A 16,919-nucleotide genomic window follows, 5' to 3' on the forward strand; every position below is an offset into this window, starting at 1 on the left:
TGCAGATGTAGATGAGGAAGTGTGATTTATTATACTGATTCATTTACACCTTCATCGCACGGTTTATAGATGGTGTATATGAGTGATCACTGTAATATGATAGTGATTATAGTAGATTAATAACTACAGCACACATTAGTTTCAACCAGGTGAGGTCTGAATAAGCGTTACACTAATAATCAGTACAGTAGGTGGAAGTTCAAAAGCCATTAAGCAACCTAACACAAACACTCACACAAATAACTCAAAAAACAAATAACTTTTAAAAAGTGGAAATTTTTACATGAGAAAGAAATGAAATCTTAGCAATGGTTCATATCAAAGTAACATCTTTATTAAAAGGCTATACATACAATTGAGGAGACAAAGAAATGATTATCATAAGTGAAAACAAGGCTGATTTTCAGTCCAGACTTAAGCATAGTGTTGTATCCAAAAAAAGGTTCCTTTTTATAAATTCAATCTGTCTGTTAGCACATACAACATACATACATACAACTCATGAGAAACATGAGAAAGTTACACATTGGACAATAACAAGACATATTTCATGAAATTCTGAGTGGACGCAATGCAATGTCTGTACGTTTATTTGTAGTCTAGCACAATGTTTAAATGATTCTTCATATCAACAAAAACTATAGACTTGTTTTCTTGAAATCTTTTAAATTATTATCATCAGTCAAAAATCCATAATGGGTTTTTACAGTACATTGAATTTGGATGCAGATTACGTCCAATTATCTCAGTATTACAACGTTGTTCAGCTGAGCCGGTGCCAAATCACATTTTATTCTAAATTCCAAGCTTGTCCTGAAACATTGGGAGCCCTTAAAAGTCCTAATGTTGGTAGAGCCCATGGACAAGCTGGACTTTTGAGCGTAACATTTTGAAATGATAAGATAGAAATATTGCATAAATTCAAAGATAAAACTTTGTTTTTGTTTTTTGGCACAAACCAAGAGAGGGTAGCAGTCTACAGTGTGTCTGCCTTCAGTACTGGCCCAAGAACAATCTCTGGAAAATTAGGACAAGTTTGTAAAAGATCCAATTTGGAAAAAAAGACCACGGACAGGCAGTTTAAGTAACACCCCTGCATAAAACACTCTTATATTAATAACTAAATTAAGCTGCATGAGAACTAATTGAAGTTGTCCTGAAGATACAAAAACTAAAACATTGCAAAATGTAGAAGCCTTTCCTGAATCAGCCCCAACTGTGTTACTGAAGATGCATCCAGCAGGGCCTCGCCTATTTACAGTGAATTCTCATAACATTTACCCAGGTACACCAACAGCGCCATAAAAGGCAGATATAGGGTCTTTCACAAGATCAATGGATGGGTCAAAAGATGCCTTATTGGCTACACCATGATACAAATGCCAACCTGCTACCTAAATTATGTGATGTGAGAGGCACATGGACAGTTTTGGAAACATTTTGAATTTGGCCAGAGCCTCCACAGCCAACTTTCTGAGTCGGTTAAAATGATATGATTAAGTGAGATGATCTGGTACCGGCTTTGCCTTATAAATACTTACTCTAGTCTCTTTAATACACACACAAAAAAAAATCTCATCGTTGAGAACAATTTAATTTATCTTAGTACTGGAAGACATGTGATTGCCATCCTCACTTCATGGTTAAATTATACCAAGCTCATAAAGGAACAGTTTTATGTTCTGTCTACCTGCTTTTTGGCTTTCATCTGTTGTGACTGGAACACGGGTCATATCTGATGCTAGACCTGAAGAAACTATAATGAATTTGATCAGCACAACACCATGAAGAGGGGGATGAGCCATAACTGAGAAAGACTATAAAACCTAGAACCTTCTGAAGGGGATGGAAAGGAACATGTAAAGCACAGAGGGACTGAAAGAAGCACAAACACAAAGCAGTTACACCAGTTGTAGCCTCAGATGAAGCAGCCTCAGACTTCAAAACGGGAAAGACAGCAGTAGCAGTGGCTGTGAAATATCTTTAAGAACTAGGTTAATTGCCACTTTTTTGGGTCACGGGGATAAGGCCATTAACGTAGAAATTTCCCCGAAGAAAATCAGGCTGCAGATATTCAAAGTTATTAAAGACATAATCCTAGAACTAGGTCAGTGATATGGTTATATTAACTTTGTTTTTGACTGATACTGACAGGGGAAGGTGAGTTATTCTAATTATACAGAGGTAATGAATCAGACCCCCTGGTTTGGCAGTTACGTTAGCTAGCCGCCGAGCATTTAGTTTAAGAGCGACGGTTGCGAAGGGACACTGTGGGAGACAGGGTCGTCTTAGGACAACAACACTCAGATCTTTGGGTACATTTATAGAATAAATGACAGACATTTTATTTCCCACTAATCAAGAGAGGCGAGCATTCTGTTAGCCGGTTGCTATTGCTGACGCTAGGTTAGGTAGAATAGTTTGGAGGAACACATGCTCATAGATATTAGTCATTAGGAGTCCTAATAAACATTATGTGAATGCCTTACCAGTGAAAATAAATGTATAAATGAAAGAAACGCTATGTTACATTCTCTGAACTTTCCGCAGCTTCCAGTAGTTTGTCCTCACTGCGCTAATGCGCATGCCATACACTATGCTGCTTCAAGTGTTGTCAGTGGTTGCGACTGAAACGTTGGTGTTGTAGGTGGGATGGGAACATTTCTGACAGCACGTAAAGGCAGCATTGATTCAAGGCCATTTACAGCAATAAATAAAGTAAAATACGAACGTACAAACGTTTATGAGCGTAAATCAGCCCTTTACCCATATAAAACATGTCTAAAAATAACGCGCATAGCCAACTACATTTGTGGATTACATATTTGATTAACATTTTCTGTCTGCATGCTGCAAAATGAAATGCCTACCACAAGGTGTCACGGTACAGACAACAAGGCCAAGTTTACTCAGACCAGCTACATACTTTCGTCATGCAAATGAACACCTGTACAGTATAACAATGATAGAGACCATGTTGTCTCTGGCACATTAGCCCACAGTAAGTAGGACCTTTTGAGGAAAAAGATGAAGAACTCGGAGCTTGAATGTCGAATCAAAACAGCAATCTTCTAGTTAAATCGATATATTTATTAACGTGATAAATCAAACATAGAGAATATTGTCAGCTGAGGACACTAATCACATCACTGTTTCCACAGACTGCATGGCTAAGAAACACCCAGGTTGCGGTCTGACGGCTCCGCTCAAGAGTATGTACAATGGCGCATAAACATCTAATCTAATACATGAAGTAGGCGTTGACCTTCTCCTCATTGGTCCCCGTTGGCGCCATCACGCTGCTCCGTCAGCAGTCAGGAAGTGATGGTTGTTGACCTGTTCTCTTAAAGGGGAAGTGTTCCTATTGTGTTTACATTCAATATTGTGCTTGACACATTGTACATTCAGTGCAGAAAATACATTAATAGTGCAGAAATACATATTGATTGAGGTAGACAAATACATATGATAGTCTTTCAAGTGTGGATTAATACAATCAGGAGTAATTTACTTCACAAACCTTAACACTATAGGCATTATTTTCCTTTTCACTGTGTGGTTATATTAATCATTTGTCTCATCATCAGCTAAAGGAGAGGGGACGTGTTTCTATCAGTATCACTTTATCGCTGATTATCTGACACTTTCAGTCAAAAATGTTAATTGAATGTCTTAGATACGATTGTCCTTTAAACGGTGGCCCAATTGAGCGAAATAATGTCTGTTGTAATTCACTTATGTTACCAGAGAGCAGTTTTGAAGAAATCCACCGCTGAAGACACAAACTGAATTTTAATATCGGCGTGTCCACCTTTTGCCCATTTCCCGTCACGCCCTTCCCCTCCCTGTTCACCAATGGGGAAACGCTATGTCACCTGTGTATAAACATCTTTTCAAGCAGCAAGGCAGCTTTCGTTTCCTTGTTTATCCTGCCTCTTCATATGCTGCAGTGCCCATCTCTCAATGTACCAGCTTCTCCAAACAGGATACAAACCAAACACGTGCGAGAAAACTGTTTTTATTTATTAGGCTTAGGCTCAAATTTGACCTGACATCAAAGACATTTGTATGTATGTGAGAACGCAAGGTAACAGAGGACTTCATTGGTTGTTTGGACTGAGAGGTTAAATAGAACCAGTCTCTTACACGCCTAGTTTTCTCAGTATCCCACACAAACCTACCTGCACTAACTAGAAAGTCCAGTTTCTCAAGCAAGTCCTGGAGTCAACATGGACCTGGACAGGTAAGACACAATGACATTAATATTGCGGGTAATAATTTTTACTCCAAATTGTACAAGGGCTTAAAATATTTTACTTGCATTTTATCTCGTTGTTCTTTGCACAGTCAGCAGAACCTTTCTCAGGGGAGTTTCTACCAAGTAGTGATACTACATATACAATGCCCTAAATGAATAACAGACACTTCAGAAATGACCAAAATCTATATATATATATATACATATGATATAATTTTAATTGTATAGTGATTATGTACCTTACTGTCATTTATTGATATCTAGTTAAGTGTTGTTTTAATATGTACCATAATTAATGCAAAGTATTTTTACCTTACTGTGAACATAAAGACTGTACAATGTGTGCTCTTCCTGCCAGCCTCCTTGAATGATGACATTCTTAGAAATAACTCTCATTTTAGCTTGACATTTTTAGAACTGAATCAATACATTTTTTTGTTGTGTAATTGTGATATAGAGAAGTCAACTTAACATAATCTCCCTTCACATAGCAGTTACATTGAAGCTTGGTGAGAAACAGCCTTGGGCACACTTCGTGGCTTGGCAGTAGCTTCTGTTAATGACAGATTGGCTTTACAATACCAACATGGCTTATTGTCTCTTCACATTGTCCCATGGTCCTCTCAGTAAACAGCTGGTAGTGGTGGTACCAAATGAAGTGCTGGTGCCCTCTCGCAGAGTGTACAGCAGTGAGGACGAGGCATGGAGGAGCTACCTGGAGAACCCCCTGACTGCTGCCACTAAGGCCATGATGAGCATCAACGGAGATGAAGACAGTGCATCAGCACTAGCACTGCTGTATGACTACTACAAGGTGTGGAAAGTTTGACATTACAGTCAATATATACTCATGATATAACAGGGCTCGACAGTTACAGTTTTTATTTTATTTATTTATTTTAAATATTGGCAAACCAATTCTTGGCCTCTTGTTGGCATCAGTGGAAACTACTTACAACAAATACATACATATGCTGTTACAGCCAGAACTGGAACCAGACAACTCTTCATGTGTGTTAGTGCGTTTACTCGTGTTACTTACTGTGCTCACCTGTGTTTGTTATGCAAATTAAGTTGTTTGACTGTGGGGTTTTGTTCGGTTACTGTAATAAATCTTTATTTTTAAGTAATCTTTTTTATTTTTATTTTCAAATTTAAGCTAACGTATAATTGCATGGTACCTTAATCACTCATAATATAAGGTGACTAAAAACGGCAACCACATTTTCCGTTTCGGCAACCAAAAGCTGATGTCTGGTTGTCAGCCTGGAAACCGCTTTTAAAAGTTAGTGTTAAGCCCTGTATAATCAGACGGTTGTCACATAACATATGTTCTCATTTTTTTCCCATCATATTTTTGTATTTGCTATAACCCTGTCAGGTTCCCATAGAGAGGAGACGTGCCTCCAGCGGTGTTAAACCCCCAGAACCCTCTGCTGTTGGGCCAGATAACTGCGGCAGCTTGGACTCACTAGATCACCATCTTCATGCTCTCAGATCCATGCCTGTCAACCTCTCTCTAAACAACAACACCACTACAGAACACCAGGGCTCCAAGTATGGAGCTACCTGCCCCTCAGGAGACACTAGAGGAGATGATGGTAAAGGTGGAGGTGGGGCGGCTCTGGCTCTGGTGAAGACAGAGGGTCAGACATCCATGGGAGCTTCCTGCTTTGGAGGTTCCAACCGAGAAGAACCCAGAGAGCAGATAAGGATGGTTTACGAGCAGAGCCACTATGATTTGTCCCGTGCTGGGTACTTGAAAGATGTAGAGAGAAGCACTCCAGATAGCACATTTGAGGACGCAGTGGAAGGAGAGGTGAGACTTGTTATACAAGGGGGATGAGGTGGAGGTGCTCTTATGCCTTACTTTGTAAGCCAGGATCACACTTGTAGGATTGTTTTGCTTCATTATTGACAGTTTCCTGTACTTCTCCTTTTGAAACACAGTGTATATTCTCCTTTAACAGATGTATCACAGAAGTCCCTCCTCAGCCGTTGATGAATTCAACTACAGCCTATCAATGTAAGTTACAAGTTTTAAACCGACAGATTCAATATTTTTTTTAATGTAAATGTTTATCAGGTGATAAAAGATAAGGTTTGCAGTATTCTATGTATTTGTTATTGTGGACATGTAAAGACCAAAACCAAGTCTATACTAATGACTTCCACAGCCTTTCTGTGGCTCTAGCTGGAAGCCCATTCATTCCTACTGAAGATGAACAAGAGCTCTCTGTTAACCTGAGTCACAGATGTATAGATTATTATTAGCTACGACCAGCTCGCTGTGTTTGTCGGTCACTTGGTCCACATACATGTTCCCACAGTTTTTGCCCCAAGAGGCTGAAATTGAGATACTGTATTGTCATGAAATGCATGTTTATGTTCTTGCAGGGACAGCTTTCAGTACTGTCTGGAGGCCAGCATGTCGCTGCGGCCACGGCAGGGAGAAGGACCGATGGTGTACATGAACCGGGGCCAGTTCTACGCGTTGACACTGTCGAAAGCCGGCTTCAAATCGCCCCTACGTCAGCCCAGAGGCAAAGTGCGGGTGAGTGGGCCGATGCCGTCACACAGGCCTGATGGGGGCCCATCCAGTAATGAGCAAAGCACCATGGGAGGCTCTGAGCTGCAGCGGGACAGTATTGTACAGGTGAGGGTTGGGAGATAGTTCATGGAGAGGAAGCGTGGAGTTATAGCGTGAGGGTTTTACGTTGAGCTTATTGTTGGGGAGAAATATTATATTGGTTTTTGATACATTTTACTCTGGACCTGATTATACCTTAATATATCTTGTATATCTTTGTTTCTACTTCAGAGTGTTATCATGGTTGTCTTTGGAGAAGACAAGTGCAGAGACGAGCAGCTGAAGAATTGGAAATACTGGCACTCCCGCCAGCACACTGCCAAACAGAGAGTCCTGGACATTGGTAAGATGTTTCTTGTTGACAGGCCTGCTTGCAACATTCTTGCCTTGATGAGGTTTGTAAGTAGAACAGGAATAGGCCCAAATACAAAGTTGGCTTGAATATCACACTTAGTTATAGATATTCTGTCACATAAGGTCCTCAAAACCATTGTGTTAAAGAGAGAAAGCAGGTGGCAGACCTGCAGGAGCCTCCAGGAGGATCCCGTCACATATCCTGAGGTGAAACCCGGCCCAATTTGAATAACTGTCAATCCTCGATTCCCACAAGAGCACTGTGAATAGACAGCCAATGGGTCTTCATTTGCATAGACGTTACTGGAGAAATAGGTGGGGGCCTGGACTGAAGCCATATCCTGTACGATCAGCAGGAGACAGGCCTCGACCTGTGGATGAAAACCTAATGGAATGAGGCACAGATGTCAGACACTGTGGTGGATTTGTCTGCGGTAAATGCATGCCAGTACCATGTTAGAATGTATAACCTAATGCATGAGGGTGGACATAAGACCATTTAATGAGAAGTTGAGTGTTTTAGGTAGTGACAATGACCTAATGGTAATTTTTGCTAATTTTGAACTTGATTTGTTGACAAAAGTGTTTCACAGGTGAGAAGATGCTAGATTGTGACATAGATACCGTATGTAAGATGCACTTAAAAATTAATGTAAACTGATGAACTGGAAATTAGACTAGTGGTTTACAACCTTTTAGGCTTTTTACCCCTAAAAGGCAGTGTCGATGAGTCGTTAGAGACTCTCAGGTTTGTTTTAATTGAATGAAGTGTTAAAGGTCCAATAATTTCCCAAGAAAACATAAAATGCTAATTATGCTTAATACATTTTGAGGGATTTTAAATGCAGTATTTTTTTGTTGTATTGTTGCATGTGCCAACATTTTGAAAGACCCCCCCGTAATGTTAAAATTAGGCTGACACAAAACTTCAGAGCCTAACCTCGACTGAAACCGTGTTCTCTGATCTTCACTTTGCATGCAGCCGACTACAAGGAGAGCTTCAGCACGATTGGGAATGTGGAGGAAATTGCCTTCAACGCAGTCTCTTTCACATGGGATGTCAGTGAAGAAGCTAAGGTAAAACATGCTTCAGAAGAACAAGGGGAATGTGCTGTTTAAAAGTCAAAGCAGGAAATGATTGATCTACAATTGAAACGAGTCAAATGAAATCGCATTCACTCTTTATTCTCTCACCTTCACTCTCACACTCACTCAGGCAGTTGACAAATTAATTTGGTGATATTTCTCTTTCTTTTTGTTAGTACAGAAGTCTTGTGGGAAAGATTACTCCATGAGACCACAGAATAGTTGGTGGAGAATGTGCTTGCTCCATCCACCCCAACACTCTTGTCTTCCATGACAGAGAGAGCATCTCTTGCTTTTTGTTGGGTGATATTTCAAATTGCAAACATGCCGGGCACGCTGCATAGCACCTGAAAGGAGCTATTCAGATGTCCCCATTGTAAAGGTGGTTAATTGAATAAAAAGTAAACACATAGACACCCACACACACAGCATCAGCCCCCCCTCAGGGTGTTTTGGGTTGACACGTAATAAGAACTTCACAAACAGCCTCATTGTAAGAGTGCAATTACAGCTTTGTTTGTGGACAAATATTTACTGTTTGGCATAAACCTTAATTTCACTGGAATTGTTTTTAGTGTGTTCAGGCGGAGGTTCACTCAGCATAGTCTTTTTCTGCATACTTGTTGTACACCTGACTACAATAATATTCTGTTATTTTGAATGTACTGTAGACTTTGTGTAGATGCAAAGCAACTACATCTCAAACATCCCTTCAGCTATCATTGTATTCTATCATTATCGGCAGTGGATCCATTTTCCATTAGTTTTCTCTCCTGTGTTAACTGACTTAAGAACAGGAGGAAGAAAATGTTTTTGCCAGGATAATATTTGTCAGTTTTCTTTTTATCTGTTAAATATTTGTTGTTTTAATACTCAATTTGGCCACAAGAGTTCTAAAGTGCACCACTTCCTTAATTCTAAATAGATTTATTTAGCAGCCCAACATGCTAAAAATGTTTTATATGATCTGCTAAACATCAGTCATAGTGATCATGCTGATGTTAGCATTGCACACAAAGCATTACAGTGCCTACTTACAGCCCCACAGAGGAGCTGGCGTGGCTGTAGACTATTAGGGACAAAAGTAATTCAGGTGAGGACTTGTTAGCTTTATAAGCATCTGCGCACATTAAAGTCAGTTGTTACTAACCTGGCAAGAGAAGGCTGAAAAAAGTAAATATCTGGAGAAGGAAAATGCCCATTCCTGCTCCTAAATGTAACCCCAAATAATGTTCATACACTCTCTTAGTCTTATTGTTTTAAAACAAGGTTGACTGATGTAATGCATAAAAGTAGACCACAGTTAGTTGAGCTGCACATCAATTTGAGCATTTTATTTTTCATGAAAACTCTTTAATATTGCAGTATTAATTTCATCTACAATGCCCTCATCTCGTCACGCTTAAAGAGCCCCGACCCCAGCGGTCAACATGTTGAGGTGTTCTTGGCATGGCCAACGGTGTGTGTATCAGTACTGATGAGTCATCAGCGGTAACCACTTTGCACAGCGGCGGCCATCAGCCAGCCAGTGGGGCACACATACAGGCATGCATACACATGTGGTCGGATCAGTGTTTGCATGCTTGGTGTTGAGCATGTTGACTGGTTTTGGTGATGGTGGATGTCATTATCATGCTGCTGCACACTGACCTGTGCAGTTTCCCTCATAATCCTCCACCCAGGAGCTGGACATAAAGTTGAGGAGGTTGAGAAAGAACACTTCTGTTATTGTGAGGAAGTCTGTGGGCTCACATGTCACTGCTATCGTGTCTCTTTCTCTCTGTTGTGCTACCTAGAAATGTTGGTTTCCAGACATAATTGGATGTCTAATCAGGCTCTGAGGGGCTGACATACAAAATTAGTATTTTTGATGCATATGATCAGTTTTGTTTTTTGTTTTGGCATGGCTCTGCTGTTGCCAAGCAACAATCACCATCGTCATTGTGTTGGAGTCTGAAATGTGTCCATGAAAGAGACGAGCTGCTTCCTACAATATGACTGATTTTTGTTTGTGCCTGAGCAGGTGGCACTGAACAGCCACTTATCAGTGCCCTCGTGAACTTTTCTTTTTTTTAAGAAGGTATTAAAAAGCTCAACATGCAGTACGTGCAAACACAACAAGCCTCGCACACACGCACACACTTGTAGCTGCTAGCAGCAACACCTCCAGTGCTTCTGGAGAAATTGAAATGGCTTGGGTCTGTGGAGGTGTGAGTTTGTGGAGGTGTGGAGGTGTGTAGGAGGCTCATTTGTGCTCCAGGCCTTTCCAGCAATCAGCCCTCACCTCTGCAGGTTTAGGCACGATGCTGTTGATGCTGCAGGTAGTGGGAAAATTGCTGTTGAGCCGCGGTAAAGAATTTCTACCGTTATCTGATTCTGCCGACCTGTTGCTCAGGCTGTCGGACCTGTTGAACTGGAACATTCATCATCTTTATGTTTGTAAAGATGGTTTGGCCTCATCATTAATCATGAGAATCTGTTCATTCATGTAGCTAAATATGTGAAGAGAACCACAAGTAGTATTGTTTACAGTGTACACCCCATGGTTTATAGTTATAGGACTGTACTGCGATTTGGTTGAGATTTTGTGAATTTAGATTTCCCCCACAAGCTTTTAAAAGATTCAGCAGATGTGCTCTGCTACATTATTTAGCTCGGCGAAAGAGTGATTTTGGAGTGATGCCTTGCATTTCTAAAATCTGTGGCACAGAGAGGTCTGGACCAATAATAGACCACGCAAAACACACTTTCTTCTAATTCTGCTTGCTTGCTAATTAGTTTTCAGCTGACTCGATATAAGATTTCCTCATTTTAATCGGATCATAATTTGCATTTTTGAAAATTAGTTGAGCTACAAAACAATATTTCCACGTACCTGCAGAAGTAACCCGTGGTTAGGCATCCCTGATGTATGACGACTGCTTGATAATCATCTCTCTCACTGCTTGTTTTAGGTCACAATACTGCAGAAATTGAGCCTGTCTTCTGTGTGATTGTTGGTTCCTAGGTCTTTATCTCTGTGAACTGTCTAAGCACAGACTTCTCCTCGCAGAAGGGCGTGAAGGGGATGCCGCTGATCATCCAGATCGACACCTACAGTTACAACAGCTGCAGCAGCAGGCCTATCCACAGGTCCTTCGCTCAGATCAAGGTCTTCTGTGACAAGGTGACAGTTCCCTGGTGTGCTCAACAAAGAGCGGATCATTTAGACTTGGATGAAAATGATTTTGCTCTACTTTTACTGTCTTTGAGCGTATTCTGATATTCTGCCTGTTCTGTCCCTTGTGTGTTTTGCAGGGCGCTGAGAGGAAGCTACGTGATGAGGAGAAGAAGCAGCTCAGGAAGAAGATGAAGGGTAAAAAACATTTTCTTTTTCTTCTTCAGTTTGGCTGAATAATGAAATATTAATTGCATTTAATGGTATATACAGATATCATTTGAGTGAGCTTGATTTAAAATCCCTGTCCAGGAAAGCGAAACATTTAGCCGTCAGAAGACTAAAAAGCCAGTGAAATGTCATCCAACGTATCAAATCTGTACTTGGAATGGTTGCCTGGCAACAGATGCTGAGTTCCCGCTCTCTCTGGATTAGGTAAAAATGGCAATTCAGGGCAGACCGCACCCTTTAAGAGGGCTGATAACACGCTGTTCAAAAGCATGATGGACCTGGACTCCCAGCCTGTCCTCTTCATTCCTGACGTCCACTTTGGAAACCTGCAGAGAGCCGGGCAGGTGAGGCCCCTCCCTTTCTCATTGTCTAACACACACACATGGGGAAGGTCCAGTCTTGTCTCATGTTGACTCTAAACTTCATTTGCAGGTGTTTGCTTTCAAAACTGAAGAGGACGACAGAGATGGGTGAGTATCCTACTGTTATTGTCACACCTCTGGTTTGATGATCTGTTGAACATATCACGGACGGATGGTTAAAGATTGTTTAATGCATTTGGGGTTAAACTCTGTCCACATGAGACATTAAAGATCAGAATAAAGAAAGACGTTGCTGCTGTTTAGAGAAATGACACATTCAAAGCAGGGATCCCATTGTGTTCCCTTTTGATGCTGACTGTGTGTGTGTGTGTGTGCGTGTGTGTTTGTCTGTGTGTGTGAGAAGTGTTCTGATGAAAAGGACGTCATGTGTTGCTGAGGAAGATGTCTGCCCACCTCAGCACAAGAAGTCCAAAGTGGATCTGGAAAAGAAAGGTTTGTAAATGTTGCTTTTCTCTCATCACAGGTTTTTGTTCTCGGACCTTATTATTTGACTGAATGAATGAAATATTGTGTCTTGTCTGTTCCATGCCTCATCAGTTCTGCTGTATGTGAGGAAGGAGTGTGATGAAGTGTTCGATGCCTTAATGCTGCACACCCCAACCCTAAAAGCGTTGATGGAGGCCGTGAGTATTAATGAAGTATTGTTTGAGCCGCTTTAGGCCAAAACAATAAGACATTGCATCCATTGTGCTAAACAGGATTCATCATTAGATCATTTATACAATTGTTTTTAGATGCTGATTATACAGCTAGGGCCTCATGGTGCTTCAACATGTTGTTCTTCACTGCGTTTCACAGATCTCAGAGAAATATGCAGTGCCTGTTGACAAGGTGGCCAAAGTTTACCAAAAAAGCAAAAAAGGGTGAGTGAGAGGAGTTCTCAGGCACAGTGGTGCATTGAGCGTTTAGCAGTTATAATGTTTACCATGTTCATCTTAATTTTGTGTGTTAGCATGCTAACATTTGCTAATTAGAACTAAATACAAAGTACAAGCTGAGGCTGATGGGAATGCCATTAGTTTTGCAGGTATTTTGCAGCATTGGAGGAATTATTCAGATCTTTTACATAAGAACAAGTTACCACACTGTAGAATACTCTGGTACAAGTATTAGCATCAAAATATACTTTAAGTACCAAAAGTAAAAAGTACACAATGGCCCATTTCAGAATAATATACATTGTAATATTGTATTTTATTATTATTATTATTATTATTTGACTATGTACTGCCTGGTACCTTGTGAGTTTCATCAAGAGATCAATAAAAGTAACTAAAGTTAGCAAATAAATGTAGTGGAGCAAAAAGAACAATATTTGCCTCTGAATTGTAGATGTATGAATTGTCGAAAGTATAAAAAAGTAGGAAATGGAAATACTCAAGTAAATTACAAGTACCTCAGAACTGTATTTAAGTACAGTACTTGAGTAAATGTACTGCGTTATTGTCCACCACTGGTATTTGGTCATAAACCAAAGTAGGTTTAGGTAATGTATTCTCTATTTCAATTCATCCCGTGGGACAAATGAATGGCTGAACTTAATTTCATGGCAATCCATCAAACAATTGTTGAGGCATTTCAACCTAAACTCCAAACATTAAACTAACGAAGCCACTAGAGCTAAAGTGAGGGATCACGAGAACCAGTAACTAAATCCATGGCAATCCGTCAAACAGTTGTTGAGGCATTTCCTTAAAAAGCAAAAAAAACGACAACCTCATAGTGGCAGGGGCTCCCCAGAGTCGCTAGGATTCATCCCCAGAGTCGCTAGGATTCATCCCCTGGGGTCCATGAATGTGTTTAAACATTTCATGGCAATCCATTCCATTAAAAAGTTGTTGAGATATTTCTTGACCACAGTGATGGACCCACCTACAGACCGACATCACCATCACAGAGCCATGCTGACGGCGAGCATGGCTTAGATAACATGCAGATCAACTCAAGGAAGCTTCAGTTCCCTGTAGACTTTGCCTCGAAGTATGAATGTAGTACGAAAATGTGTTTCGTCTTCCTCAGGGTCCTGGTGAACATGGATGACAACATGATCCAGCACTACTCCAACGAGGACACCTTCATCCTGTCTATCGAGAGCTCAGCAGAATCCTTACGCGTCACATTGTCAGAAATCGGATAGTTGTTAGCCACCAGTCGTCATATCGTCCGGCAGCGGTGATCCAGGCTGGTGGCGCTTCAGACAGGTCGTGTGTAGTAAATGTGAACATTGCTAGCAGTATTAGATCACACAAATGTGCATAAGAGTCTCTGTTTGTTCTCCTACATGGATCATTGGCTAAACTCCATCCACCAGACACAATGCACATCCACCTGCAGCACCTGTTTACTACATCACCTGCTGTAGGAGCAGTTCTTACATTAGGAACGCAGGCTTAACTTTGAAAACAGACAGAAGTGCCCAGATCTGTGGTTTAGGGAGGAGAATGTTTGATATTTCCTGTCTTACTACCTGTGCAAGTCTTGACCACCTGATTAACCTTTCAGTACTTGGTGCTTCAGGAGAGAGGTGTTTATTCAGGTCACCACTAAGCACACAGCCAACATGTTGGGGTTCCTCAGGAAGAAGACGGCACAGTATACCGTCTATAGTCTTATTGGATTAACAGCAGCGACTGCTGTTTCCTTCCTCTGTGCCTTCTGCCACCCTGTTATCTCTTCTAGTGGTGGAAGCTTTTAAATGACTCACGTCTCATCTATGCAACATCTTTTGCCGGCACTTAACCGTTCATGGTAATGGCTTATTGTTCTGTATGTATATAATTATCTTTTAGATGCATCTCAAAGAGTTGTCATGTCATGATTCAAAGTGAACTCACTCTAATCTTTTGTGGTTGTCTGTCTTTTTTTTATTGATTGGTCTTACTTTCACTGTTTCCCATCGGTGCAAGTGGAATAACACTTTTGGCAGACAGTGATTACATGCTGGTGTCTCAGCGTCTCTAATCGCATGAGGCTCCATTATGGAACAAGACAGTGAGTCTCCAGGATGCTGTTAAACTGTTTTGCTTCCTCTGTTCATGTGTTTATTGTTTTTCCTCTTGCTGAGGAGACTGTAGTCATTAGTGTTCATGACATTAGTTGGTGGCTTGAGAGACCCAACTGCTCTATTCATTGACACAATCCTTTTCTGAGGCTACTGCAAAGCATCAGAGCTTAACAGTGTAATCGCTCTGTCCCCACTCACTGCCTGTGTTTACACCTGACTCACTGACTGCTTCAGTATCCTTCATTTGCTTTATGCACCATAATGTACAGTCTTTTAAATTAGTCAATAAATATAGTTTTATATGCAGTCACTTGTCTCGCTATTCATTTTTTTCTTTCTAATAAAGCACCCTTTTATAAAGGCTAAAGTTTATATAGTAGTATAGTATATAGTTTATATTTATACATCATTTTTGAGAACACCTTTTTAGTTGCTAGGTTATGAAAAATCCTATAAATGCTCTAAAAGTTGTTAAGTGGATTTTGGTGCAGAGCGTTTCCTTGAGGAAAGTGGTCGTCTGGTGTTGCAGTCAGGGCTGAAACCTGGAGACCTGAGAGGTGTTCTTATTAATATCCTGGGCCGGTATGTGTGAAGCCGCTCAGAGTAAAATTGTAGTATTAGAATGATGCAATTTGCTCTTATTAGATTTAGGAATAAGTGCCATGCATAACCATTCCTAAGTGTCGAGGCTCGGTATCGTGACTGGCAGAGGAAACGGATACGTGCTCACTGTTACAACATGGGGAGTTTTTTAAATTCTGGTGAATTTGGAAGACAACAAAACATGACAAAGGAAAATAATTCTAAATATATAACTTTACAGAAAGCTTTGTAAGTAAATGCTGCGTTCTTAGGTATAAAGCTTGTGTTCCATTTTGGAAAAACGGTATCAGATCTCCACAGGAGATCATTTACAAACATGTAACACTTAGAAATGATATTGAAGCTTTGCTAAAAGTTACGTTCAGTCTCTTAATACGAAGCTAAAGGTCCTGCTTTATACTAAGAAATCTTCAGACCACGTTTTACACATTACTCTGATTTATAAAGAACTCTTAATAAAAACCATTAGTTACAACCTTTATAAAGGGTATCCCTAACAGGAAGTGGTGACATGGTACTGACTGATATGGTTTGGGGTGACAGCTCTGAGCTTCTGCATCCTGTCACCTCCAGAACAAAAAGTTATTGAAGATGCGTTCAGAAGATTGAGACATATCAATATTCAGCCTTCTAAGAGGTTATTTCACCGTGTTCCTCTCTGTCATCACGCATCAAAGTACTTCACACAGACTGCAGCTCAGTGATGTCATTTTAGCAAGCTGAACCGATAAGTCTACAGACATTCATGTTCTCTACTTTTCATGTAGCGCTGTCATACATGTCAATATTAATATAGTTCAATACTTTAGATTATGACCAACCTCCTGAAAAGGTAGTGATATTCAGCTTCAGTTAATGGTGCTAATTATCAAAATTAAATATGCTAACATGTAAAACAAATGTCCTGCTGGCATGTTATTAGCATTACTAACTTACTTACCTTAGCAATACATTTTGAAGCTAATAACCATATCGATATACAAAAGTTAATTCGGGCTAGTCATACATACATTCATTGAATTTGTTTTTGGAAGAATTGTGGACTATATAAGTACTGAGTGGGACGTTTTATAGTTAGTCAGTGCTCTCTCTCATAAAATACGTGAAAACAAACGGTTCCGTCGTTAACGTCTCTACAGTAGCTTGTAGCTTTGGGACGAACACATACACGATACAATATGTCTTCAATAAGCTAATATAGGCTGAAGTGTATCTGTGCTGCTGTCACTGAAACCACTATTACTATTACTACA

General features: G+C 40.3%; 1 protein-coding gene across 2 annotated transcripts; it reads left to right on the forward strand.

Annotated features, from left to right (window-relative positions):
- The first annotated feature begins 3,890 nt into the window (after positions 1 to 3,890).
- grhl2a (grainyhead-like transcription factor 2a) lies at positions 3,891 to 15,370 on the forward strand. Of its 2 annotated transcripts, none has more exons than XM_029452582.1 (15): positions 3,891 to 4,243; positions 4,886 to 5,072; positions 5,640 to 6,077; positions 6,229 to 6,284; positions 6,656 to 6,914; positions 7,080 to 7,191; positions 8,185 to 8,279; positions 11,296 to 11,454; positions 11,586 to 11,643; positions 11,881 to 12,020; positions 12,109 to 12,146; positions 12,403 to 12,491; positions 12,597 to 12,682; positions 12,858 to 12,922; positions 14,079 to 15,370. In XM_029452582.1, the coding sequence occupies exons 1-15, from the start codon at positions 4,230 to 4,232 to the stop codon at positions 14,194 to 14,196; spliced, it is 1,914 nt and encodes a 637-aa protein (XP_029308442.1). In that variant the 5' UTR covers positions 3,891 to 4,229; the 3' UTR covers positions 14,197 to 15,370. The 2 variants fall into 2 exon arrangements, with proteins under 2 accessions (XP_029308442.1, XP_029308443.1); XM_029452583.1 differs by having other exon boundaries at positions 6,656 to 6,812.
- Positions 15,371 to 16,919: the final 1,549 nt, after the last annotated feature.

This window comes from Cottoperca gobio, chromosome 16, assembly GCF_900634415.1.
Source record: "Cottoperca gobio chromosome 16, fCotGob3.1, whole genome shotgun sequence".
Lineage (NCBI taxonomy): Eukaryota > Metazoa > Chordata > Actinopteri > Perciformes > Bovichtidae > Cottoperca > Cottoperca gobio.

Excerpts from the sequence above, each read along its gene's own strand:
- grhl2a (XM_029452582.1), top strand. Across the intron at positions 11,644-11,880 it reads GCTCAGGAAGAAGATGAAGG|GTAAAAATGGCAATTCAGGG; the intron begins GTAAAAAACATT and ends TCTCTGGATTAG. Across the intron at positions 12,492-12,596 it reads AGTGGATCTGGAAAAGAAAG|TTCTGCTGTATGTGAGGAAG; the intron begins GTTTGTAAATGT and ends ATGCCTCATCAG.